This window comes from Thermobia domestica, chromosome 2 (assembly GCF_964235325.1).
Source record: "Thermobia domestica chromosome 2, izTheDome1.hap1.1, whole genome shotgun sequence".
Classification (NCBI taxonomy): Eukaryota; Metazoa; Arthropoda; class Insecta; order Zygentoma; family Lepismatidae; genus Thermobia; species Thermobia domestica.
The window spans coordinates 18,881,721-18,909,681 of record NC_137455.1 but is presented as its reverse complement, the minus strand read 5'-3'; the positions used below and the strand labels follow the sequence as shown (position 1 = coordinate 18,909,681).

The following is a 27,961-nucleotide window of genomic DNA, read 5'->3' as shown; positions in this document are numbered from 1 at the left end:
ATCAAAACATAAGAAATCTTCTCTCGCGCTTTCCTATCTTCTTGTCTACCCTTCTTTCTTCTATCTTACACTTTAAATACACATCCGCGTGTAAATATCTACCGAATAGAAAGAAACCGCGAAACACACAAACCGACACCAGCTTTAGACTAGTAACTGCATGGAGGAGAGGCATGTAGAATGTTGGTTGATGCCTTACCACTATCCAAGGCGCGTGCTTTCCCGAGGGGCGTCCTTATTTTTAACTTTTCTATTTCAACAACGTTTCCTTCACTTATAAGCGTGAAAGAAAGCATTGCAGCATGCGTTCTCCCGAGTACGAGAGACCGTCCTGCTGACGATCCTTAACACTTCCGACATCGTGCCAAAGGTTTCCGTGAGCGAGGGGAGCCGGGTGTTATACCGCCCCACTCCGCCCAACAAAAAGAAAATTAGCAAGAACGAAGACAGTGCCAAGGGAGTGTGATTGCGCCCTGGGCACACAACAAAGAAGATAGTGCCAGTGTTGAAATTCGTCGATTTGTGCCGTCGTCGACAATTCAGCCTCCAGTGCTACCGAAAAAGTGGCCCTGTCATTCCCCTCTACTGTGCGCTTCTTGTGGAAAAGAGAGAAAGATCGAGCCGTGGAGGCCCCTTGGATAACCAAGATTCGCACTGGTATCCTTGCTGTACAGCCTTTGGCGACAGCCGCTGGTACAGATCTCTTCTCCCCTTCCTCGGGAACTCACAGTCCCCCCGCAAACAACTCACACAGACTGGCCCTTTTCAGGACCACCCCACATCACCACAAGAATACAAACCAGAAAACACACACACACTTACAAAACCATGGGTAGAGGTAGGACAAAGCGAAACGGAAGCCAATCTCCACCATCTGCAGATCCTGCTACATCAACCGCAAAGAAAAACGCAAATGAGGACCATTCCCTTAAAGAAGAACCCACCACATGTACACCCAAACCCGCCTCGGTGGACGTGACGGATGAGGACACACCTACACCCTTTTGCAGGATATACACCCCTGGAAAAGAAAACTACACCTACGAGGAATTCAGCCAACTGGCAGACGATATTCAACATATAATTGAGAGAGAATCAGAAAAAGAAATAGGGTTCTCAATCAAACTAACCCCCACCAGAGACTGCGATACGCCATGCATTTACATAACATTCGAAGACCCTGAGGATTCGGTACTCTTCCACCACACATTCAGGCCCGAAAGCTTCCGAGACTACAGCGAAAACACATTTTTCCAATGGGATAAGGAAGACCTCAGCGTAGATACAGTGCCAATGAAGAACAACACCCCACAACCACATAACACCAACGGAAAACCAAGAGCCAAGCAGAACAAGAAAAACAATACAGAGAAGAACACAACTGCAAGAGAACAAAAGAAGAACTCTCACCACGCCACCACACTGAACACAAACCACAAAACACCAGAAATCCACCCACGAAAGAAGAACTCGAACGAAAAGAATAATGTACCAGTACGAAACCCAACATACAAGAAACAGAGAAAATACACTCCCACATTCACCTGCATCATCAAAGGTGTAGACCTAAACTTCACCATAGAAGAAATAAGGGACGAACTACGAAAACAAAACATCGAGTTCACGAACGTAATTAGAATGCGAGGAAACGATGGCCCTATCCCCCTAGTTAGGGTGTTTTCCCGCAATCCAGAACAAATTCAAACGCTTATTCAGTCAGGCACACTACTCTTCCAAAAAACCCACCGAACAGAAGCGTCACGCACGAAGGCTAGGCCTACGCCTTGCTGGAAGTGCTACAAATACGATCACCCGACCCCAGCCTGCCCAAACAAGAAGATCTGCTTCAGATGCGGAGACCATCACTCCGACGACTGTAAACTAGAAGCAAACCCCAACTTCTGCGCCACATGCAAGAAGACCGGCCACCGTACGGGACACAGCAGTTGCCCTCATAGACCAAGAAGAGAACAAAACAACACGCTCACCAAACTCTCCAATATCATAAAAAGCAGAGTCAAAAAACACCCACTCGAAAAACCCGGCCCTTTCAAGGACCACACGGAAGACAGAGCGGAGCAGCCACCCGGAGAAGAAGAAGAAGAAGAAACACAACAACCAATCACAGACCAGCAACCAATATCCAACCACCGAATAGAATCCCTCATACAGAAAGCAATCCAGAAAGCCACAGAAGAAATAATGAACTGGGTCTCATACATCCTCACTGCAATAGCCGCACTCTCAAAACACACAGTGCTCTTCAGAGCAATCAACAGAGCATCAAATCAAATACTTCAAGAAAATCTCAGTATCATCACCTCTACCTATGGGGATATATACATGACTCACACACATAAGAAGAAAACTCAGCACACCACACAAGCAAAAACGCAAAAAAAATAAAAATAAACACACCAGATGCTACCACTCCCACAAAGAATAAAACACAACAAGAACCCAACTAAACCCCGCAACCGTGCGTATCTCCCTGCCGCTCGAATCGCAGACACGAAAGTAAATAGCGTCACTTCCAAACGAAAAAGAAAGACAAAATGACGCAACACCTACTCACACACACACACACACACAAAAAAAGACACAGAAGAACTCCTACAGACAGCGTCGCCCTCCCCGTCCCTTCCCCCCACGAAAGGAAAAAAAAACAAAGAAAGAAAAAACTACAACACCAAATACAAGCCCACAAAAACGAAAACAAAATTACAACTCTTCACTGGACAAAGTAGCCTAAGGCTAGAAGTCCCTCCTTCTCCAAGTGGGAAGGTAAACAGACGTTCATTCATTCATTCATTCAAGGTTTCCGTGTTCACTGCTATCAAGGCTTATCGTTTGCCTACTTTTGATCAATCATGAAGTAAGAGTATATCTCATATCTCGATTGATGGCATGTCTAGGAAGTTCACCCTGCATGGAATACTCTGTACACCCATTGAACTTTAATGAAATATGTACTTATGGATTGCGTGTGCGTGACTTCCTTTATGCTGATAAGAACCACCATCCACAGTTTCTGGAATTCGAAATAGAGCCTCTTGAAATTTGGCTTTGTCGCGCTTTTGGACAGCTCTAGCTCTGAAACTATGCACTTTTCCCCACAGGTCCATATGAACTTTTTCTCTTATTTTGATGTAAGTAATCACCTCTTACAGTTTGTCGGTGTAGTTCATTAACACCTTATATATATCCCCTCCCACAATTTTTGCGTTGCTGAATTTGGTTTTAAATTTCATCAGAAGTGTTACTGTTCATCTCAGCGACCTCAAAAACTATAGATTCGACACTAATATTGGTCATTTTCGATCATTTGTAAATATCTTTCCCTTCCTTTAAGTTACATCGTCAAAGTGATATGACAAAAATCATCTCATGTTCGAACTTCATCTATGTTGAAAATTTGATCGAGATCGGTCAGGTGGTTCACGAGTGAAGTCACAAAGACGGTCACTTTTATTTTTATTCTTTTTACATATATCTCCCCCTCCCCTTCCCTTTAGTTGCACTGTAAAAGTGAAATGAAGAAAATATCCCAGCCTCGAACCTGATCTATGTTGAAAGTTAGATCGAGATCGGTCGGGTGTTTCAAGAGTTATTAAGTTTTATTCATTTTCATATATTTCCACTCCTCCCCTCCCCCACCCCTAAGGTCTACTTGTCAAAATAAAATGACAAAAAACTTAACAGGTTTGAACTTCATATATGTTGAAAATTCGATTTGAGATCGATCAGGTGGTTCAAAAGTAATTAATTCACGAACATAGTCACTTTTATTTTTATATTTATTTATTTTTGTATATCTCCCCCTCCACCCCCTCCCCTACGTTGCTCCGTCAAAGTGAAATTATAAAAATCACCCCAGACCCAAACCTCATCTATATTGAAAATTTGGTCAAATTCGGTCGGGTGGTTCAAGAGTTTTATTTATTTTTTCTATGTCCCCCTCCTCCCGCTCCTCTAAGTTGTAACGTCAAAGTAAATAGCTAAAAACACTCCCAGGCCAGAATTGCATCTACATTGAAAATTTGATTGAGATCGGAAGGGCGGTTCCACAGCAGGAAAAGATAATGACAAACACATTTTTGATGTTCTTGTTCAATATTATTTTAACCCTTTATTTGGCACTGTTGCTCTCAAGCAACATCGCATTCTATTGCGTTATCCGCACGAATTATAACTTTAGTGATAATTTAAGTGGCATTCTTGCTTACATACAATATTCATATACATGGTTTTCGGGTCGCTTCTTTAGATACTTATAATCTTCGTCTACAGGCGACAGTCTTTAGTATTGTAGAAGCTTTATCCCCTACGTTCCGCGAAAGTTTTTTTTTTTTTTTTTAATTGCTTTATTTGTGGTTTCTTGCTCTGTAGGAAGATATTTTAACGAAACTCCTGCTAATTACTGAAAATATTCTTATAATATTTGACCATATTAGGGCAATGCTGATTAGTAGCAACACATAAGACCCATTTTTATGACAATGTTGCTTTGAAATAAACATCCTGTATTTTATAACCACAGTACAAAAATACTTTAAAAATTACGAAATTATGATCAGGAAGGTATGATTCAACCATAAAAGCAAACTAAATATTTTGTAGGTAATGCTATCAATGTTTGTCAATTAAAGGGTAAAAACGAAGAAATTAGATGCAAAACAACTTAATTTGTCCGAAATTACGGAAATTATCAATTCTGTTGGAAAGGGTACTTTTCTAGGCAGGGAAGGAATTCTCCAGTTCAACGTAGAACTGAGACCTCCATGTCAGTGACAGTTAGAACAATGTGGATTCGTATCCACAAACAAAACTTTTAATCAAATATTTCTTACATTGTGTGATTAAGCAAACTGATATGCCCTAATATGTACTTCGATGAACTGAGTACCATTCGAAAATCCAGGAGCAGAATTGTCTTCTTGATCCTCGCTGCGGGTGGTTATGTTTCACAAGATATAAGCTCGAAAGTTTTCAACTCCTTGTTAACAAACTAGAATTTCGTTCGTTATGAGAATTAATCAAACAAATTGCTCTATTACTCAAGAATTCCTATACACAAATATCCAACGAATCAAGATAGAGCTCTCAATCTGCCACGCCTTACTCACTAGTTTAGTAGTTATCGCGTGCACCTTTGGTCCACTTTATTCCAGGTTCGATTCCCGGTGGGAGAATACAAACAATTAATTTCACAATCATTCACTTTAATTAATCATCTGTCTCCTTTAGACTAAAGCGCATAATCGTGGGACGTTAAACTGAGACAATTTCATTTTTACTGCGGGCCTGATGAAGTTTTTCATGTTGTCAATAAGTTATAATTTCCCACTATGCACACTGAATCAGGGAATAACACATGGCTGAGAATTAAGTAAAAAGCCTTTTACTCTTTCCACGAGAATCAAAACTTCATTAGGGGCCGCGGTGGCTCAGTAGAGCGTTCACCTCTGGTGCATGGGATCCTTGGTTCGATCTCAGCTCGCACCAAGTGAGCATTGTTGGGGGCAAATACCGTCTGCGTGGATTTTCTCGATGTTTTCCAGTTTCTTCCCACTTTATTCATTCCACCATTTCATTCGTTTCTCATCATCACCGTCTCCTTTAGCCTAGCCCGCATAATCCTGGAAGTCAAACTTAAAGATTTTATTTCATTTAAAAATTTCATTACTAATTTGCCTTCACTGGTAGTGATGAGCAAATGCAAGACCAAGACCAAGACCCGGGTGGTCTTGGTCTTGCACATCGAGTCTTGGTCTTGGTCTTGCACTGGAATCCTTGGTCTTGGTCATGGTCTTGCTTGCAAGAGTCTTGCTTTTAAGAAATCCCCACGCACACGGTGTTTGTCCACCGCACCAAAAAACTCACATGGTGCAGGATGACACTTGTGTGGCTTGAAAACGAGTAATAACTACAGAAAACGCGAACTGATTCAGGAAACGACATACTGTAGCTAAATGCTAAAGGGGCAGCTCGACTCACACGTATTGTGTAAACTACTAGGAACACATTCACTCCAGTGGCATTTTTACTGAAGCCAAGACATTAAAGTGAAAGATGTAGGTCTAATGATTTTCCCCGTTCCTTTTAACATTCTGTAAAATAATTCAAGTAGTACCGCACTTATGCAAGACTCTTGCGCAAGAGTCTTGGTCTTGGTCTTGCATCGAGATACCTGGTCATGGTCTTGGTCTTGGTCTTGCATGCAAGACTTTTGCAAAACCTGCAAGACCAAGACTCTTGCGCTCATCACTATTCACTAGAAGACCATTTGTCACAAGACATAAAAATTGCCCTTTTGATACCATCCACTAATTGCATTGTCTTTCTTCTCCATTTTTCCTTTCTACCATACATACTATTACATCCTTGATTGAATATTTCCTATTAAATAAGGGGGAAAAAAGTATTATTTCTCATCATTTTTAAAAACAAATTGTGTTAATCGCTTGTTTCCACGACTTTACGTAGGCTGTTTTCCTCAATCGAAGTGATAAGAAACAGAAAAGAGATTTGTTTTAAGGATTATAATTTGCTAACGAATGAAATAACATTTCTTCACACTACTTATTTCTTTGATTTTCAAAGATAATCTACTTACGGTGAGTGTTCCATGTTTCTAATGAGAGCTCCTATTGTTTTACTGATATTATCTTCTCTCCAAATAAGTTCTGGAATTCCCGTATAGTTTACAGTCTTCAGAATAGCCTGTGGAAATATTGTACAATATTGTTCATTCATTTATCAATGTAAAATAAAGGAAAATTCTATATTTGATAACAATCGTACTGTTTAAACGCAAAAGGGTAAACAATGTTCATAAGCAAAACTAAGAATGGATATTGGAAGTACATTCCTCACTTGCGGAGACAATGAAAGTGCAACGATTTAAAACCAGCATTTTCGGTTCCAATCAATATTGTAATATTTGGTAAGTAACGGTACACTAGTTCCCCCCTTCACCTTTTTATTCTAAAAGACGTTATACAGTTTATATACAAGATTACAAATAAGTAATTCTCTAATAATTCTTTGCTGTATAATTTGGACCTCCTGCCCGTTGCAGCTCGGACATTTAGTCTCGGTTCAGACGTGCAGAAAAGTTTGTTACGGGACCGCCGCGTGAGCCGGAAATACATTGGTTCTTATCATTCATGCCACACGTGCAGACTTTTCCGCACGACTCTGCTGCGGACCCGCAGCGGGCAAAAATTGAGTTGCGGGGACTGCTGGCTCACAGCGAGTCCGCACAGGTGTAGCGGGTCGGAAAACCATTGCTGGCAATGAGTCAAGCCACACGTGCAGACTTTCCCGCGCCCGCAGAAATGGAAAGCGAAGAACTGAATGAAGAACTATTCATTAATGAAATGTGCGAAATGCATAGAGACAGAAATAAAAAACGGGATATATGGAATAAGGTGTGTGAAACCTTATGTGAGAAATTTAATGAAAAAACAGAAAAAAAACAGCATTGGTATGTATTATTATTACTTTTCATGTAAAAATCTAATATTCATGTAGTATCTACATTTGATTTTCGTTTAGCGTCCCTTTCCAGCAGCGAGGATATGAATACTTTTTTGTGATAACAATAGACAACAAATACGCTTGGAGAACAAGCCTTTATTATTAATGCAGTTTCTTTGATGAGATTTCTTGTCACTCACTCCGGAATGAACCGACTGTTTATAACGCACGTTGCATTATACTTTAGGTCGAGGTCACGTATTATATAGCCTCTGTGCTCAAAAGGGACGCTGAAGTCCAAAACAACCATCAACATAATAGCAGAACAGAAAAGAAAGAAAAAACCGTTTTTCGGCTGACAATTATTGTCTTTATTTGTTAATGTACTATTTATATATATATAGAGTAAACACGAAAATTGTTGAACATCAGAGTACTCATGTGGTTAAAAAATAAAAAGCATGCTCGAGATGTAACAGAAATTTTTGTTTCTCGTATAATTGATAATATTGTGCAAGTCGTTGCTATTCTAGAGATAACAACTGAACGTTTTCTTACATAAAGAACAACTTAAACAAAGTTATCTTGCCATGGAACTCTACCTATGTCACTTACAAAATAATCAGCCCATCTGTTTCTGCTTCCGTTTGCTGCATTGCCTCCTTGTGGTGTGCTACACGTATTGGGGATTTTCTCAAAACCTTCTATCGTTAAATGTCACAATTATAAAAATGTTTCCTTTTTCTCACCTTAGAAATGGATTATTCGGAAACACTAAATCCATTATTTTTATTTAAGAGTTTACATTAAGAATTTCACATCTCCAACTTAAGAGAGTCCTCACTTTCTCAATATATAACGGGAAATGTCACTACTATAGGAATGAAATTAAATCCTTGAGTTTTACGTCGCACGATTATACCGGGTAGGCTAAAAGGAAATAATGATGATGATTATAAATGAATGAAATGTGGAATGAATAAAGTGGGAGGAAACGGAAGAACCCCGAGAAAACTCACGCGCAGGGTGCTTCTCGCACCACAAAGCCCACTTGACGCAAGCGGGGATCGAACCAGAGGTGAACATTCTATCACTGAGCCACCGGACCCCACTACTATAGAAATCCCCCATCTCCCCTTCAAGAGAAAATTTTCAAAGACGCTGAAACCTGTGCTCCATTATTTTTATTATGAGTTTACATGCTGAATTTTACATCTCTAACTGAAGCGAATCCTCTCATTCGGTAATTTGTGAATAAATAAAGGGAAATTTTACTATTATTGAAACGCCTCCTCTTGAGCGAGATATTCGGGAAGTCTCAAATAAATGTCTCATTTTTAATTTAAAGCCATCAACTATGTCAAAAAATTTAGTCACGCAATTGTTAAACTACGCCAGTGGCCGCTAATAATATCTGAAAATGTCTATGAATAGGTCTCCTGTGCTCTTACAAACGATAATTAGTTAACATAATTAACTTACCTTAATGTAACAGCCAGAGCTCCTCCGTGGCTAAGCGGTTAGCGTACGCGCCTTTGGCGTGGGAGGCGCGGGTTCGATTCCCGTCGGGAGCTCATGTGGTTCGGATTCCACGTTAAACAGTAGGTCCACGTCTCATATAGCCTCGCTGCTGAACGGGACGTTAAACTCAAAATCAACTCATTAATATAACAGCCAACATTTCAATTGGTGGTATCGCAAGTCTCATGAAAGTATCTTCTGCTGTAATTTTATCATTTATTTTCGATAAGAGTTCATCAAATCAAGTGATGCTCATGCGAAAATAATTAAAGAACTTTTCTTCGTCATTGCGCAAATCTATAAACATGGAAGAAAATTCACCTTTAAGCAGTCGTAAGCTTACGTACGGATGAACCCAGTATCGTCTCTGTTTCTTCCTTAGGATTTTACTGGCTAAGTATACAAAAACAGCACGTTTTCTTCTTTCAATTTCCATCTTCGTTCAACTGCAGCTGAAAATAAAATAAGCTGTTTTCTATGTCTATGTGAAGTGGTTGGGCTGAGACGCCCGCACGAATCTGCTGCGAGTCTGTTGCGGGCCCGCAACAGACTTTTCTGCACGTCTGAACCAAGCCTTAAAGTTTGTTGGTTAAAAAAGACCTGGCCCGTTCCAGGTGAATCTGAAGGAACATTTTGTCCGTGGCAGCTCAGAGGTAGGGTAGTGTCTTGTGCACGTTGCAGCACAGAGTGGGTGAGGATACCTCTTGCCTGTTGTAGCTCAGAGGTTAGGTTATAGAAGTTTCTTTTATTTATTTCTTTTTCTTTTTTTGCAAAAAAAAAAAAAAAAAAACCTCTCAAATAGTACCGATTAAAATTTCCACTGAACAGATTTCGTTACGTACACAGATCATACCAGCTCACCAAAAATGTTGGGTCAACAAGAAAATAAAAGTTTGTTTGTACGAGTTGAACATATAGGGTCCATTAACCTTTCAGCTAACAGAAATGTAATGACACTCCGCCGTTCCAGGTGGATGCAAACCTGCAAGAGTACCACCATCTCGTTTCACTTATTCCAGCATCCTGTTCGCGAGGCAGGCGTGCCAGGCCGATCTGATAATAGTTCTAGGACAGCACCAAAACATGACAAAGAAGCACAAACTTCGTCGAAGTTTTGTCTCTCTCTTTTTTTTCACCTAGGTATACAACTTTTCCTGTTAGTTATTGAATGGAAGTAGTACTATAAGCCCATATGAAAGATATTTAAAAAGAAAAAAAAAGTAAACTTACTTGTAAAGCTGAAATTCCTTTCCTTCTGACGTGAAGTCGAATAGGTCTGTTGCTGTTATGATTTAATGCCATTGTAGCGAAGAAACAATTCAGGTGAAGAAAGCTCTCTTTATAGTACTCAGATTCAGTGTCCAAAAATGTGAATCTCTCGAACTGTAGAGTATAAATACATCATTATCAAAGAGATATGAAATAAATATGAAAGAAATTAAATCTTTAAGTTTTATGGCCGATTCTTACGCTGGCTAGCCTAAAGGAGACGGCGATGGTGAGAAATGAATGAAATAGTGGGGTTAAGCAAGTGGGAGGAAACGGGGAATCCCAAGAAGACGCACGACACGGTGTTTGTCCATCACAAAGCTTACTTGGCGCGATCTGGGACCGAACCCGGGACTCCACGCACCAGAGGTGAACGCCCTACTACTGAGCCATCGCGGCCTGTATAAATATGAAAGAGTGTTTCCATTAACAGAGTAGGAACACATTCTTGGGATAAGAAATTATATCTATATATATATATATATATATATTTAAAAAAGAAACCAACATTGTAAGAGTGAACCGAAGTCCCATGATCTCCAACGTATGTGAGATGTGTTAACCCTGTATATGTTTCACTGGAGATCATGATGTAACAGTCGCATATTTCATTGCCTGTAGCTGTCACTGTTGTATTCTTTGTATTTAGGTATCTTTTAATGTATTAAGTGTTAGCGACAGGATGAAACGATATACCGTGTGTGAGCAGTTTCAGATAATCCCGGCGCATGGAAAAATAATTCTTTCCGTATGTGTATGATCTACTGCAGTGCAAATACGATAAATGTTTACCTATAGAATAAAGGAAGTCCCCACCTTTTCGAAGAGTTGGAACGGAACACTTTCCATGTGATGATTCGGGCTGGAATGTCTCCAACATTCCTGTTCAGAGGTTCTGACCATATTTGTATGACAGTGATGTTAGCAACTAACCTACTTAACTAACAAGACTAGTTTGTTTCCCAACTGCAAGTTCGAGGACTCAACGATCGAACATCATTTTCGCAAAATGAAGCACTAAAATATATTATTCAATTATTGTAAGGGAATACTTAAATGAAGTGTTACCTAACAGCTGAATTAACCGGGGTTACGCATAGTTACCAGCACCTCTGAACTGAGCTCTCATAAGTCACTACCTGTCGTGTGATAATGCATTCGGGAGAAGTCCATACCCTACTTAGAGGTGATTGATTTTTCTGAAAATAATTCTGTACTCCCATACAATCTGAAATAAAATGTTGTCTATTCCTCAGATAACACGCATCTGTTTATTCTACTCTAGTTTTACTTCAGATTCATCAACATTTATATTCTAAACATACAGCATTTCATTTTAGAAAGTGGATATTCGAATAATAAGAAGGGAGAATACTCGAAAAACTCAATAATCAGAATTCTACTTACTATTCCTAAAGGTTTCACTTGCAGAATCAGATTCTTCGTGTAAAGAGCAGCTTTCAAAGCTACGAAGAAACACATCAAAAGGCTACTATGTGTCAAATAACTATTACACTCATCAAAATTCTATTTACTATCCTTAGAGCTTCAACTTGCAGTATCAGATTCTTCGTGTAGAATGCAGCTTTCAAAGCTACAAAGAAACACTTGAATAGGGTACTATACGTCATATATCTAGGAAACTAATCAGAATTCAACGTACTATTCTTACAGCTTTAACTTGCAGAACCAGATTCTTCATGTAGAAAGCAGCATTCTAAGTTACAAAGAAACACTTGAATAGGCTTGTAGAAACACTAAGTTACAAGGAAACACTTGAACGCCATATAACTAGGAAACTAATCAGAATTCTACTTACTGTTCTTACAGCTTTAACTTGCAGAACCAGATTCCTCATGTAGAAAGCAGCATTCTAAGTCACAAAGAAACACTTGAATAGGTTTGAATAGGCTTGTAGAAACACTAAGTTACAAAGAAACACTTGAACGTCATATAACTAAGAAACTAATCAGAATTCTACTTACTGTTCTTACAGCTTTAACTTGCAGAACCAGATTCTTCATGTAGAAAGCAGCATTCTAAGTTACAAAGAAACACTTGAATAGGCTTGAATAGGCTTGTAGAGACAGTAAGTTACAAAGAAACACTTGAACGTCATATAACTAGGAAACTAATCAGAATTCTACTTACTGTTCTTACAGCTTTAACTTGCAGAACCAGATTCTTCATGTAGAAAGCAGCATTCTAAGTTACAAAGAAACACTTGAATAGGCTTGAATAGGCTTGTAGAGACAGTAAGTTACAAAGAAACACTTGAACGTCATATATCTAGGAAACTAATCAGAATTCAACGTACTATTCTTACAGCTTTAACTTGCAGAACCAGATTCTTCATGTAGAAAGCAGCATTCTAAGTTACAAAGAAACACTTGAATAGGCTTGAATAGGCTTGTAGAGACAGTAAGTTACAAAGAAACACTTGAACGTCATATAACTAGGAAACTAATCAGAATTCTACTTACTGTTCTTACAGCTTTAACTTGCAGAACCAGATTCTTCATGTAGAAAGCAGCATTCTAGGTTACAAAGAAACACTTGAATAGGCTTGTAGAAACACTAAGTTACAAGGAAACACTTGAACGCCATATAACTAGGAAACTAATCAGAATTCTACTTACTGTTCTTACAGCTTTAACTTGCAGAACCAGATTCCTCATGTAGAAAGCAGCATTCTAAGTTACAAAGAAACACTTGAATAGGTTTGAATAGGCTTGTAGAAACACTAAGTTACAAAGAAACACTTGAACGTCATATAACTAAGAAACTAATCAGAATTCTACTTACTGTTCTTACAGCTTTAACTTGCAGAAGCAGATTCTTCATGTAGAAAGCAGCATTCTAAGTTACAAAGAAACACTTGAATAGGCTTGAATAGGCTTTTAGAGACAGTAAGTTACAAAGAAACACTTGAACGTCATATAACTAGGAAACTAATCAGAATTCTACTTACTGTTCTTACAGCTTTAACTTGCAGAACCAGATTCTTCATGTAGAAAGCAGCATTCTAAGTTACAAAGAAACACTTGAATAGGCTTGAGTAGGCTTGTAGAGACAGTAAGTTACAAAGAAACACTTGAACGTCATATATCTAGGAAACTAATCAGAATTCAACGTACTATTCTTACAGCTTTAACTTGCAGAACCAGATCCTTCATGTAGAAAGCAGCATTCTAAGTTACAAAGAAACACTTGAATAGGCTTGAATAGGCTTGTAGAGACAGTAAGTTACAAAGAAATACTTGAACGTCATATAACTAGGAAACTAATCAGAATTCTACTTACTGTTCTTACAGCTTTAACTTGCAGAACCAGATTCCTCATGTAGAAAGCAGCATTCTAAGTTACAAAGAAACACTTGAATAGGTTTGAATAGGCTTGTAGAAACACTAAGTTACAAAGAAACACTTGAACGTCATATAACTAAGAAACTAATCAGAATTCTACTTACTGTTCTTACAGCTTTAACTTGCAGAACCAGATTCTTCATGTAGAAAGCAGCATTCTAAGTTACAAAGAAACACTTGAATAGGCTTGTAGAAACACTAAGTTACAAGGAAACACTTGAACGCCATATAACTAGGAAACAAATCAGAATTCTACTTACTGTTCTTACAGCTTTAACTTGCAGAACCAGATTCCTCATGTAGAAAGCAGCATTCTAAGTTACAAAGAAACACTTGAATAGGTTTGAATAGGCTTGTAGAAACACTAAGTTACAAAGAAACACTTGAACGTCATATAACTAAGAAACTAATCAGAATTCTACTTACTGTTCTTACAGCTTTAACTTGCAGAAGCAGATTCTTCATGTAGAAAGCAGCATTCTAAGTTACAAAGAAACACTTGAATAGGCTTGTAGAAACACTAAGTTACAAGGAAACACTTGAACGCCATATAACTAGGAAACTAATCAGAATTCTACTTACTGTTCTTACAGCTTTAACTTGCAGAACCAGATTCTTCATGTAGAAAGCAGCATTCTAAGTTACAAAGAAACACTTGAATAGGCTTGTAGAAACACTAAGTTACAAGGAAACACTTGAACGCCATATAACTAAGAAACTAATCAGAATTCTACTTACTGTTCTTACAGTTTTAACTTGCAGAACCAGATTCTTCATGTAGAAAGCAGCATTCTAAGTTACAAAGAAACACTTGAATAGGCTTGTAGAAACACTAAGTTACAAGGAAACACTTGAACGCCATATAACTAGGAAACTAATCAGAATTCTACTTACTGTTCTTACAGCTTTAACTTGCAGAACCAGATTCTTAGTGTAAGGAGCATTTTTGAAAGCTACAAGGAATCACTTGAGTAGCCTACTATAGATCATAGGTAGGATACTCATTTGGATTGTACTTGCAATACTTGCATCTTAATATGCAGAACCGGATTCTTCGTGAAAAATGCAGCTTTCAAAATTAACTAACTCTATTGTCTATGGAACCCGGAGGTTCAATCCCGCGTTCGTAAAAGTTCTCCACTGACTTCTATCCTTGGGCAACTGGATCCAGTTTCCGCTTTGTATTCCTATTTTTGTAAGATTCATCTTAATATTGTCTCCCATCAGCGTCAAGGTATTCCTAATGGTCGTTTTCTGATTGGACTTCCACTTAAAACTTTAAAAGCGTTCAGGCCTGTTCTTCTATTCACTAGAACTCTATTTAATATCCTTGTAGTTTTAACTTGCAGAACTGGATTCTCCGTGCAAATGATATCTTTCAAATCTACAAAGAAACATTTGAATAGGCTATCGTAGGCCATAAAATTAAGATATTTGGACTCCTAGCAGCTTTAACTTGCAGAATTGGATTTCTTCTGTAAATGATATCTTTGAAAGCTACAAAGAAACACTTGAATAGGCTATCGTAGACCATACAATTAAGATATTCGTTAGAACTCGTTGCAGCTTTCACTTGCAGAAATCGATTCTTTGTGTGAATGGTATCCTTCATAGCTACAAAGAAACACCTGATTAGGCTATCGCAGGCCATAAGATTAAGGTATTCATTAGAACTCTACTTATCATCGATGAACCCTTAAGATGCAGAACTGGATTCTCCGTGTAAATGATATCTTTCAAAGCTACAAAAAAAAAAAAAAAAAACTTGAATAGGCTATCGTAGACCATAAAATTAAGATATTCAGCAGGACTTTACTTATCATCCTTGCAGATTTAGCTTGGAGAACTGGGTTCTAATTATAAATTATATCTTTCAAAACTACCTAGAAACACTTGAATATTTTATCGTAGGGACCACATAACTAAGATATTCATCAGGATTTTACTTACTATCCTTGAAGCTTCAACTTGTAGAACTGGGTTCTCCGTGTAATATATCCTTCAAAGCTGCAAAGAAATACTTGAATAGCCTATCGGAGGTCATAAAATTAAGATATTCAGCAGGACTCTACTTATCACCCTTGCAGCTTTAACTTTCAGAACTGGATTCTCCGTGTAAATATCTTTTAAAGGTACAAAGAAAAAGAAATACTTGAACAGGCTATCGTAGACCATAAAATTAAGATATTCATTAGGACTCGTTGCAGCATTCACTTGCAGAACTGGATTCCTTTTGTAAATATCTTTCAAAGTTACAAAGAAACACTTGAATATGTTATCGTAGTCCATAAACTAAGATATTCATCAGGACTTTACTTACTATCCTTGAAGCTTCAACTTGTAGAACTGGGTTCTCCGGGTAAATGATATCTTTCAAAGGTACAAAGACACACTTGAATAGGCTATCGTAGACCATAAAATTAAGATATTCATTAGGACTCGTTGCAGCTTTCACTTGCAGAAATAGATTCTTTGTGTGAATGGTATCCTTCATAGCTACAAAGAAACACCTGATTAGGCTATCGTAGGCCATAAGATTAAGATATTCAGCAGGACTTTACTGATCATCCTTGCAGATTTAGCTTGGTGAACTGGGTTCTAAGTATAAATTATATCTTTCAAAACTACCTAGAAGCAATATTTGAATATTTTATCGTAGGGACCACATAACTAAGATATTCATCAGGATTTTACTTACTATCCTTGAAGCTTCAACTTGTAGAACTGGGTTCTCCGTGTAAATGATATCTTTCAAAGGTACAAAGACACACTTGAATAGGCTATCTTAGGCCATAAAATTAAGATATTCATAGAATTCCTTGTAGCTTTCACTTGCAGAACTGGATTCTCCATGTAAATGATATCTTTGAAAGCTACAAAGGAACACTTGAATAGGCTATCATAGACCATAAGATTAAGGTATTCATTAGAACTCTACTTAACATCCTTGCATCTTTCAAAGCTACAATGTAACAATTGAATAGGCTATCGTAGACCAAAAATTAAGATATTCATTAGAACTCTACTTAACATCATTGCAGCTTTAACTTGTAGAACTGGGTTTTCCGTGTAAATGATATCATTCAAAGCTACAAAGAAACAATTGAATAGACTATCGTAGACCATATAACTGAGATATTCATCAGGACTATACTTACTATCCTTGCAGCTTTAACTTGCAGAACAAGATTTTCCGTGTAAATGATGTTTTTAAAAGCTACACAGAAACACTTGAATAGGCTATCGTAGGTCATAAAATTAAGATATTCAGCAGGACTTTACTTATCATCCTTGGAGATTTAGCTTGGAGAACTGGGTTCTAAGTATAAATTATATCTTTCAAAACTACCTAGAAACACTTCAATATTTTATCGTAGACCACATAATTAAGATATTCATCAGGACTTTACTTACTATCCTTGAAGCTTCAACTTGTAGAACTGGGTTCTCCGGGTAAATGATATATATTTCAAAGGTACAAAGACACACTTGAATAGGCTATCGTAGACCATAAAATTAAGATATTCATTAGGACTCGTTGCAGCTTTCACTTGCAGAAATCGATTCTTTGTGTGAATGGTATCCTTCATAGCTACAAAGAAACACCTGATTAGGCTATCGTAGGCCATAAGATTAAGATATTCAGCAGGACTTTACTGATCATCCTTGCAGATTTAGCTTGGAGAACTGGGTTCTAATTATAAATTATATCTTTCAAAACTACCTAGAAACACTTGAATATTTTATTGTAGGGACCACATAACTAAGGTATTCATCAGGACTTTACTTACTATCCTTGAAGCTTCAACTTGTAGAACTGGGTTCTCCGTGTAATATATCCTTCAAAGCTGCAAAGAAATACTTGAATAGCCTATCGGAGGTCATAAAATTAAGATATTCAGCAGGACTCTACTTATCACCCTTGCAGCTTTAACTTTCAGAACTGGATTCTCCGTGTAAATATCTTTTAAAGGTACAAAGAAATATTTGAATAGGCTATCGTAGACCATAAAATTAAGATATTCATTAGGACTCGTTGCAGCATTCACTTGCAGAACTGGATTCCTTTTGTAAATATCTTTCAAAGTTACAAAGAAACACTTGAATATGTTATCGTAGTCCATAAACTAAGATATTCATTAGGACTCTACTTAATATCCTTGCAGATTTAACTTGCAGATCTGCATTCTTTCTGTAAATGACATCCTTCAAAACTACAAAGAATGACTTGAATAATCTATGTTAGGCCATAAAATTAAGATATTCATAGAACTCCTTGTAGCTTTCACTTGCAGAACTGGATTCTCCATGTAAATGATATCTTTGAAAGCTACAAAGGAACACTTGAATAGGCTATCGTAGGCCATAAGATTAAGGTTATTCATTAGAACTCTACGTATCATCGATGGACCCTTAAGATGCAAAACTGGATTCTCCGTGTAAATGATATCCTTCAAAGCTATAATGTAACACTTGAATAGGCTATCGTAGACCATAAAATTAAGATATTCAGCAGGACTCTACTTAACATTCTTGCAGCTTTAACTTCCAGAATTGGATTTTCCGTGTAAATGATATCTTACAATGCTACAAAGTAACACTTGAATAGGCTATCGTAGGCTAGAAAATTAAGATATTCATTAGGACTCCTTGCAGCTTTAACTTCCAGAACTGGATTCTCCGTGTAAATGATATCTTTCAAAGCTACAAAGAAACACTTGAATAGGCTATTGTAGTGCACAAAATTAAGATATTAATTAGATCTCTACTTGTAATCTATGGATCTTTAACTTGCAGAACTGCATTTTCCGTGTAAATGATATCTTTCAAAGCTACAGAGAAACACTTACATAGGTTATCGAAGGCCATAACCTTAAGATATGCATTAGGACTCTACTTACTATCCTTGCAGCTCTAACTTGCAGAACTTGATTCTCCGTGTAAATGATATCTTTCGAAGCTACAAAAGAAACACTTGAATAAGTTCTCGTAGACCATATAACTAAGATATTCATCAGGACTTTACTTACACTTCGTGCAGCTTTAACTTGCAGAACTGGGTTCTCCGTTAAATGATATATTTCTATAGTACCAAAAAACACTTGAATATGCTATCGTGAGCCATATAACTAAGATATTCTGCAGAACTTTACTTATTATCCTTGCAGATTTAATTTGCAGAACAGGATTTTCCATGTAAATGATATCTTTCAAAGCTACGAAGAGAAACTTCAATAGGCTATCGTAGGTCATAAAATTAAGATATTCATAAGGTCCTTACTTAATATCCTTGCCGCTTTAGCTTGAAGAACTGGGCTCTCTTTATAAATGATATCTTTCGAAACTACCTAGAAACGCTTGAATAGGTTATCGTAGAACATATAACTAAGATATTTATCAGGACTTTACTAAATATTATTGCAGCTTTAACTTCTAGAACTGGATTCTCCGTGTAAATGATATCTTTCAAAGCTACAAAAACAGTTGAATAGGTCATAGTAGACCATACAACTAAAAATATTCATCAGGACTGTACTTACTATCGTTGCAGCTTTAACTTGTAGAACTGGGTTCTCCGTATAAATATCTTTCAAAGCTGCAAAAAACAATTGAATAGGTCATAGTAGACCATATAATAAAAGATATTCATCAGGACTGTACTTACCATCCTTACAGCTTTGAATTGCAGAACTGGGTCCTCCGTGTAAATAATATCTTTCAAAGGTACAAAGAAGTAATTAAAAACTCTATCGCAAGCTATATACATAATACATTCATCAGGATTCTACTTAATATCCTTGCAGCTTTAGCTTGAAGTACTGGGCTCTCTTTATAAATGATATTTTATCTTTCGAAACTACCTAAAACGCTTGAATAGGTTATCGTAGAACACATAACTGAGATATTCATCACGACTTTACTTAATATCATTGCAGCGTTAACTTCTAGAACAGGATTCTCCGTATAAATGATATCTTTCAAAGCTACAAAAACAGTTGAATAGGTCATAGTAGACCATATAACTAGAGATATTCATCAGGACTGTACTTACTATCGTTGCAGCTTTAACTTGTAGAAATGGGTTCTCCGTATAAATGATATCTTTCAAAGCTACAAAAAACAGTTGAATAGGTCATAGTAGACCATACAACTAGAGATATTCATCAGGACTGTACCTACTATCGTTGCAGCTTTAACTTCTAGAAATGGGTTCTCCGTATAAATGATATCTTTCAAAGCTACAAAAAACAGTTGAATAGGTCATAGTAGACCATATAACTAGAGATATTCATCAGGACTGTACCTACTATCGTTGCAGCTTTAACTTCTAGAAATGGGTTCTCCGTATAAATGATATCTTTCAAAGCTACAAAAAACAGTTGAATAGGTCATAGTAGACCATATAACTAGAGATATTCATCAGGACTGTACTTACTATCGTTGCAGCTTTAACTTGTAGAAATGGGTTCTCCGTATAAATGATATCTTTCAAAGCTACAAAAACAGTTGAATAGGTCATAGTAGACCATATAACTAGAGATATTCATCAGGACTGTACTTACTATCGTTGCAGCTTTAACTTCTAGAAATGGTTTCTCCGTATAAATGATATCTTTCAAAGCTACAAAAAACAGTTGAATAGGTCATAGTAGACCATATAACTAGAGATATTCATCAGGACTGTACTTACTATCGTTGCAGCTTTAACTTGTAGAAATGGGTTCTCCGTATAAATGATATCTTTCAAAGTTACAAAAAAAAGTTGAATAGGTCATAGTAGACCATATAACTAGAGATATTCATCAGGACTGTACTTACTATCGTTGCAGCTTTAACTTCTAGAAATGGTTTCTCCGTATAAATGATATCTTTCAAAGCTACAAAAAACAGTTGAATAGGTCATAGTAGACCATATAACTAGAGATATTCATCAGGACTGTACTTACTATCGTTGCAGCTTTAACTTGTAGAAATGGGTTCTCCGTATAAATGATATCTTTCAAAGTTACAAAAAAAAGTTGAATAGGTCATAGTAGACCATATAACTAGAGATATTCATTAGAACTGTACTTACTATCGTTGCAGCTTTAACTAGTAGAAATGGGTTCTCTGTATAAATGATATCTTTCAAAGTTACAAAAAACAGTTGAATAGGTCATAGTAGACCATATAACTAAAGATATTTATCAGGACTGTACTTACTATCGTTGCAGCTTTAACTTCTAGAAATGGGTTCTCCGTATAAATGATATCTTTCAAAGTTACAAAAAACAGTTGAATAGGTCATAGTAGACCATATAACTAAAGATATTTATCAGGACCGTACTTACTATCGTTGCAGCTTTAACTTGTAGAAATGGGTTCTCCGTATAAATGATATCTTTCAAAGTTACAAAAAACAGTTGAATAGGTCGTAGTAGACCATATAACTAGAGATATTCATCAGGACTGTACTTACTATCGTTGCAGCTTTAACTTCTAGAAATGGGTTCTCCGTATAAATGATATCTTTCAAAGCTACAAAAACAGTTGAATAGGTCATAGTAGACCATATAACTAGAGATATTCATCAGGACTGTACTTACTATCGTTGCAGCTTTAACTTCTAGAAATGGGTTCTCCGTATAAATGATATCTTTCAAAGCTACAAAAACAGTTGAATAGGTCATAGTAGACCATATAACTAGAGATATTCATCAGGACTGTACTTACTATCGTTGCAGCTTTAACTTGTAGAAATGGGTTCTCCGTATAAATGATATCTTTCAAAGCTACAAAAACAGTTGAATAGGTCATAGTAGACCATATAACTAGAGATATTCATCAGGACTGTACTTACTATCGTTGCAGCTTTAACTTCTAGAAATGGGTTCTCCGTATAAATTATATTTTTCAAAGCTACAAAAACAGTTGAATAGGTCATAGTAGACCATATAACTAGAGATATTCATCAGGACTGTACTTACTATCGTTGCAGCTTTAACTTCTAGAAATGGGTTCTCCGTATAAATGATATCTTTCAAACCTACAAACACAGTTGAATAGGTCATAGTAGACCATATAACTAGAGATATTCATCAGGACTGTACTTACTATCGTTGCAGCTTTAACTTCTAGAAATGGGTTTTCCGTATAAATGATATCTTTCAAAGCTACAAAAACAGTTGAATAGGTCATAGTAGACCATATAACTAGAGATATTCATCAGGACTGTACTTACTATCGTTGCAGCTTTAACTTCTAGAAATGGGTTCTCCGTATAAATGATATCTTTCAAAGCTACAAAAACAGTTGAATAGGTCATAGTAGACCATATAACTAGAGATATTCATCAGGACTGTACTTACTATCGTTGCAGCTTTAACTTCTAGAAATGGTTTCTCCGTATAAATGATATCTTTCAAAGCTACAAAAAACAGTTGAATAGGTCATAGTAGACCATATAACTAGAGATATTCATCAGGACTGTACTTACTATCGTTGCAGCTTTAACTTGTAGAAATGGGTTCTCCGTATAAATGATATCTTTCAAAGCTACAAAAACAGTTGAATAGGTCATAGTAGACCATATAACTAGAGATATTTATCAGGACTGTACTTACTATCGTTGCAGCTTTAACTTCTAGAAATGGGTTTTCCGTATAAATGATATCTTTCAAAGCTACAAAAACAGTTGAATAGGTCATAGTAGACCATATAACTAGAGATATTCATCAGGACTGTACTTACTATCGTTGCAGCTTTAACTTGTAGAAATGGGTTCTCCGTATAAATGATATCTTTCAAAGCTACAAAAACAGTTGAATAGGTCATAGTAGACCATATAATAAAAGATATTCATCAGGACTGTACTTACTATCGTTGCAGCTTTAACTTCTAGAAATGGGTTCTCCGTATAAATGATATCTTTCAAAGGTACAAAAAACAGTTGAATAGGTCATAGTAGACCATATAACTAGAGATATTCATCAGGACTGTACTTACTATCGTTGCAGCTTTAGCTTCTAGAAATGGGTTTTCCGTATAAATGATATCTTTCAAAGCTACAAAAACAGTTGAATAGGTCATAGTAGACCATATAACTAGAGATATTCATCAGGACTGTACTTACTATCGTTGCAGCTTTAACTTCTAGAAATGGGTTCTCCGTATAAATGATATCTTTCAAAGCTACAAAAACAGTTGAATAGGTCATAGTAGACCATATAACTAGAGATATTCATCAGGACTGTACTTACTATCGTTGCAGCTTTAACTTGTAGAAATGGGTTTTCCGTATAAATGATATCTTTCAAAGCTACAAAAACAGTTGAATAGGTCATAGTAGACCATATAACTAGAGATATTCATCAGGACTGTACTTACTATCGTTGCAGCTTTAACTTCTAGAAATGGGTTTTCCGTATAAATGATATCTTTCAAAGCTACAAAAACAGTTGAATAGGTCATAGTAGACCATATGACTAGAGATATTCATCAGGACTATATTTACTATCGTTCCAGCTTTAACTTCTAGAACTGGATTCTTCGTATAAATGATATCTTTCAAAGCTACAAAAAACAGTTGAATAGGTCATAGTAGACCATAAAACTAACGATATTCATCAGTACTTAACTTACTATACTTGCAGCTTATAACTTGTAGAACTGGATTCTCCGTATAAATGATATATTTCAAAGCTACAAGAAACACTTGAGTAGATTATCATAGGCCATAAAATTAAGATATTCAGGAGGACTCTACTTAACATCCTTGCAGCTTTAACTTGCAGATCTGGGTTCTCCGTATAAATGATATGTTTCAAAACTACCAAGAAACAGTTGAATAGGCAATCATAGGACATATAACTAAGATGTTCATCAGGACTTTACTTACTATCCTTGCAGCTTTAAGTTGCAGATCTGGGTTTTCCGTGTAAATGATATTTTTCAAAATTATCAACAAATACTTGAATAGGCTGTCGTAGGCCTTAAAATTAAGATATTCAGCAGGATTCTATTTAACATCCTTGCAGCTTTAACTTGCAGAACAGAATTTTCCGTGTAAATGATATCCTTCAAAGATACAAAGAAACAGTTGAATAGGCTATTGTAGGTCAGAAAATTAAAATATTCAGGAGGACTCTACTTACCATTGTTACATCTTTAACTTGCAGAACTGGGTTTTCCGTGTAAGTCATTTATTTGAAAGGTACAAAGAAACACTTGCATAGGCTATCATAGACCATAAAATTAAGATATTGAGCAGGACTCTACTCACCATCCTTGCAGCTTTAACTTGCAGAACTGGATTTTCCGTGTAAAGGGCAGCTCTCAAAGCTACAAAGAAACACTTGAATATGGTTTCATAAGCTGTTTCTGGGGACGTCGCAATCAAATAATCCATCGCTTCTAGGCTGGAAATGCTCCATCTACAAAACAAGGAAATTTATGTGGGTGGATTAACAAAAAATTAGTACTATCTCATGTAGCGGAAAGCAAGGAGAGAATAGGGTACAGTCTCATGTAACATGAGAGCAAAGATGGACAACTATTGCCGTCTGATAAGTACTTTTCTCTACTAGAGTACGTTTGTTTCATCTTGGCACACTTTCCGCCAGTGCACTTGGTTGACCTTTAAAGTGTTTCTGCTAGCTCTCACGTGAATGTTTTAATCCAATAGATGTTTTATTGGCTTTGTCGTGTAGATGACGTTAGTTGTCAGCCAGCCCATCAAATGAGGTCACTGCAGTTTGTCGGGTATCGGAAGTGCTTAGTTGCAACACGCGAACAAGTGTGTTACAGTAATTTATGAGTGTTGTGGCGTTTTGCTGTTTCCTAGCGTATTGCTACTTGCAACTTAACTGTGGCGTTTCAAGAACGCGTTGCAGACAGATATATTCTTTAGACAAGAATCATGCCAAGAAAAAACTAACGTACTCTTCAAACATGGTAGGATTCGTGAAATTTAATTTACTTATTCTATGTGAGTAGCTTGTAGGATAGAGTCAAGAGTTTCTGTGACTAACTCAACGCTTCTAGGCTGAGTTCTGAGTAAACAACGCTTAATGGTTGAATTCTTAACACAAGAAATGGTGAATCGCAGTGAAATTTATTGTTATTTACAAGCCATTTATAATGACGAAACTGTAGATCGAAATACAATGAGTAAGTCGGCAGAAAAGATGGCTTGGAAAGGGCAGAGCAACCATTGAAAATAGCTACGGATTGTTATCCTCTGTATGTGACCGAACGATGACAAGTATTCGTTTGCGCAAGTGCATAAGTTCGTGCCATTTTTTTTTACAATGCTTTGATATTAAGAAGTATTCAATTATTATTTATTATTCAGTAAGCACACTACAGTACACTACAAAACAATAGCGTATATAATACACAATGACCAGACACTGACACTACGTCATAAATCAATAATCAAACACTCATTCATTCACTCAGTGATGTAGCCTAGTCCCCATTCTTGTCAATGACCCACTGCCAGTATTCAGGTAGGAGTTCAATGCTTCTCCTGTAGAACTGTTGTGGTTTCGAGTTGAAGAATTCTGTTAGGCAGTTGCTAAGAGAAGCTTCATCACGAAACTCTTGTCCCTGAATGTTAATGGAGTGAGACCAGAAAAATGGAAATCAGAAGGGTGAGGAAGTGATTCCCAAGCAACATCTGTGATCATTCTGCCCATATGCAGTCTTCCGTTATGCTTATCACAAGCCAAACGGAAATGGGCTACCAAAGACAAACATCTGGTTATTCGCTGATTTTTGTTGGCATCGCTTGGCATAGTGGTACCCATGTACCCAATTTCTGCACCTTACCCCAATGAATGCAAATGACGCACCATGATTGTGTGATCGCATTCCATAATTTGTGCCGTTGTTTGGCAAGGATTATCGTGAACCAATTAATTTAAGCGGTTTTTATCAAAAGGAGGTCTTCGAGAACGAGGTTCATCACACAAGTCGATTTTTTCTTCTCGGAAACGAGATAATCATTTCCGTGCTGTTCTCTCAGCAAGTGCTTCATTCCCGCACACACCATAATTTTTACTCGTGGCTTTTGCAGCACTAGGTTAGATCCCCGATTAAGCTCAAAAAGTAAAATGTGTGAAAAATGTTCATTCTTTCTACTTGATACTCCATTTTGATTACCTTCAAAAATGGTCAAAACAAGCTGTTATAGTCTGATCAGGATTGCTGTGTTGATTTTGGCTGAGGGCGCTGGTGTTGTGTTTACCACAGTTACTGGTCGAACGTGGTGGAACAGGGAAGCGGAGAGTATCACTGTTGCAGTATATGAAACGGTTCGCCAAAATTACAGCTTAGATGTTATGAGTAGCCTGACATTTGCGCTTGATAAAGAACGCTAGAAATTATATAGTTGTTATTGAATGTAGAAATGGTTCGTTCCTACAGGAAACAATAGCAATGATTCTGAAAGGAAACATTAGCAATGATTTTCTTCAGGTTATGTACTAAGAAGCATCAGCCAACAAGAGCAAACACGTAGAATTACTCTCAATGGTTTCTTGTATTTACTAATAACAAAATTGCTTTGTTGAATCAGCATTTTCTACTAACATTAAGGTTCAATTGTTTATAGTGCAAAGAATTACGCTTCCTACCTATTCACCAATAGACACGTAAATGCAATGGTCTTACCTTATGTAACTCACACTGTTACCACTTAAATTGTTCACAAGAGCTTTGGCAACATCACAAATGTTTGAAGGCCGAAGGAACAATAGCTTTGCTGATGTCTCCAGTTGCTTTCTGTTTAGTTCTATCTGTGAAATACATAAAGGATTAGCAACATCATCCATTGTTTCTTATCCGAATATTGAGTTCGTAAACATTATTGTCAAAAAAATGTACTAAGCTACTGTCCAATTAACGATTCATAACCTAAATACTATGCAAAAATAACTAAAAAGTTGTTAATATAGGGTCCTGACAAAGAGTGATGGGATTTCGTGATGTAGGAGTAATGGCACCTGAGTGGTTAAATAATGCACCATTTTGTTTGGCAACTCAAATAGTTTATTCTGTTCAAAACAAATGCAGTGCAACCAGAATCAACTATACTATGACAAAAAAAATGTCAACCTGCGTTTGCATGTCAGTTTGTTTTTATGTATGCACCCAGCACAATGAAGCAATCCCTGACTTTGCTTGTATTATTACACGCAGTTTGGAAGTTCGTTTTGCAGATCAATGGATCGGGCATCAAGGACCCAATCTTTGGCACCCAAGAAGCCCCAACCTCACACCATTGGATTTTTTCTTTGGTGTTTTGCCAAAACATTGTGTATCTTGTTAAATCATAATGTTACGCCAAACATACTCAAAGGGTATGCCTTGAAACTAATTGAGGCAATTGGCACTGTTACTCCATATATACTCGACAGGATCTGGTGTGAAATCAATTGAAGCAATTGACACTGTTACGCCAGACATACTCGACAGGATCTGGTGTGAAATTGATTATCGCCTGAACACGTGTCATGATGTGAATCATGCAACACATAGAAACACACTGTCATGCAAATGCACATTAACATACTTTTTCTTACAGTATAGTTAATTCTGGTAACACTGAATTTGTTTCTGCGCTGAATAAACTATTTGAGTTGCCAAACAAAACATATATCATTCAATCATATAAGTGTCATCACTCGTGCACAGCAACACCACGAAATCTAAATATTCTTTTTCGACGACCCGATACAATACATACAAGATATTATCACGTAGGCTTAGTTTAACGGAGCCAACTAAGTATTACACACGTACTAATTTTGTAATGTTTTTTAGTTCTTATGTGCCTTAATAAATAAATTTTACTGGTGACAAGTTGGAAAGGCAGCCATTTGGTTTAGAAGAGCCACTACACCGTAACTATAAACATGTAGTTTTAGTTTAATCGTTTCGAAATGTCTTAACTTTTGATTTATTTACAACTTTATTTACAACTTTTGATTTATTCAAGGTATGCTCGCACGAAGGGATTTGTGTCCAATTAATAAGTTGGGGATAAGAGAGAATGGAGGCAGACGAACAACATAGAGGGTTATAATGCTATTCAAAGGTGGTATTATTTTCAGCAAAGTAAGTCTCGAAAGCAGCATTTCTTGAAACACTGCACATGCATCCAATTAGCAAATATAAGAGTAGATTGTTCCTGCCAGTATGTCTACTACATTGTATGCAGTGTTCTGCACAATCTTATCTCTTTACATGTTACGCTACGCAAAACTCTTTCGCTGATATTTTGTTCTGACTTACGTACCTTTCATTAATGATTATTCAGCTTTACACATAATTGCTCTATA

General features: G+C 36.9%; 1 protein-coding gene across 1 annotated transcript in view; it reads right to left on the bottom strand.

Moving 5' to 3' along the window:
• LOC145679657 (protein EFR3 homolog B-like) overlaps positions 1-27,961 on the bottom strand; it is a 92,309-nt gene that overhangs the window by 44,925 nt on the left and 19,423 nt on the right. The window contains exons 4-7 of the mRNA XM_081750233.1: positions 26,292-26,416; positions 23,899-24,049; positions 10,234-10,386; positions 6,617-6,723 (exon numbers count right to left, since the gene is read on the bottom strand). Of these exons, the coding sequence (XP_081606359.1) occupies positions 6,617-6,723; positions 10,234-10,386; positions 23,899-24,049; positions 26,292-26,416 (536 nt within the window). The remainder of the gene's footprint in view (positions 1-6,616; positions 6,724-10,233; positions 10,387-23,898; positions 24,050-26,291; positions 26,417-27,961) is intronic.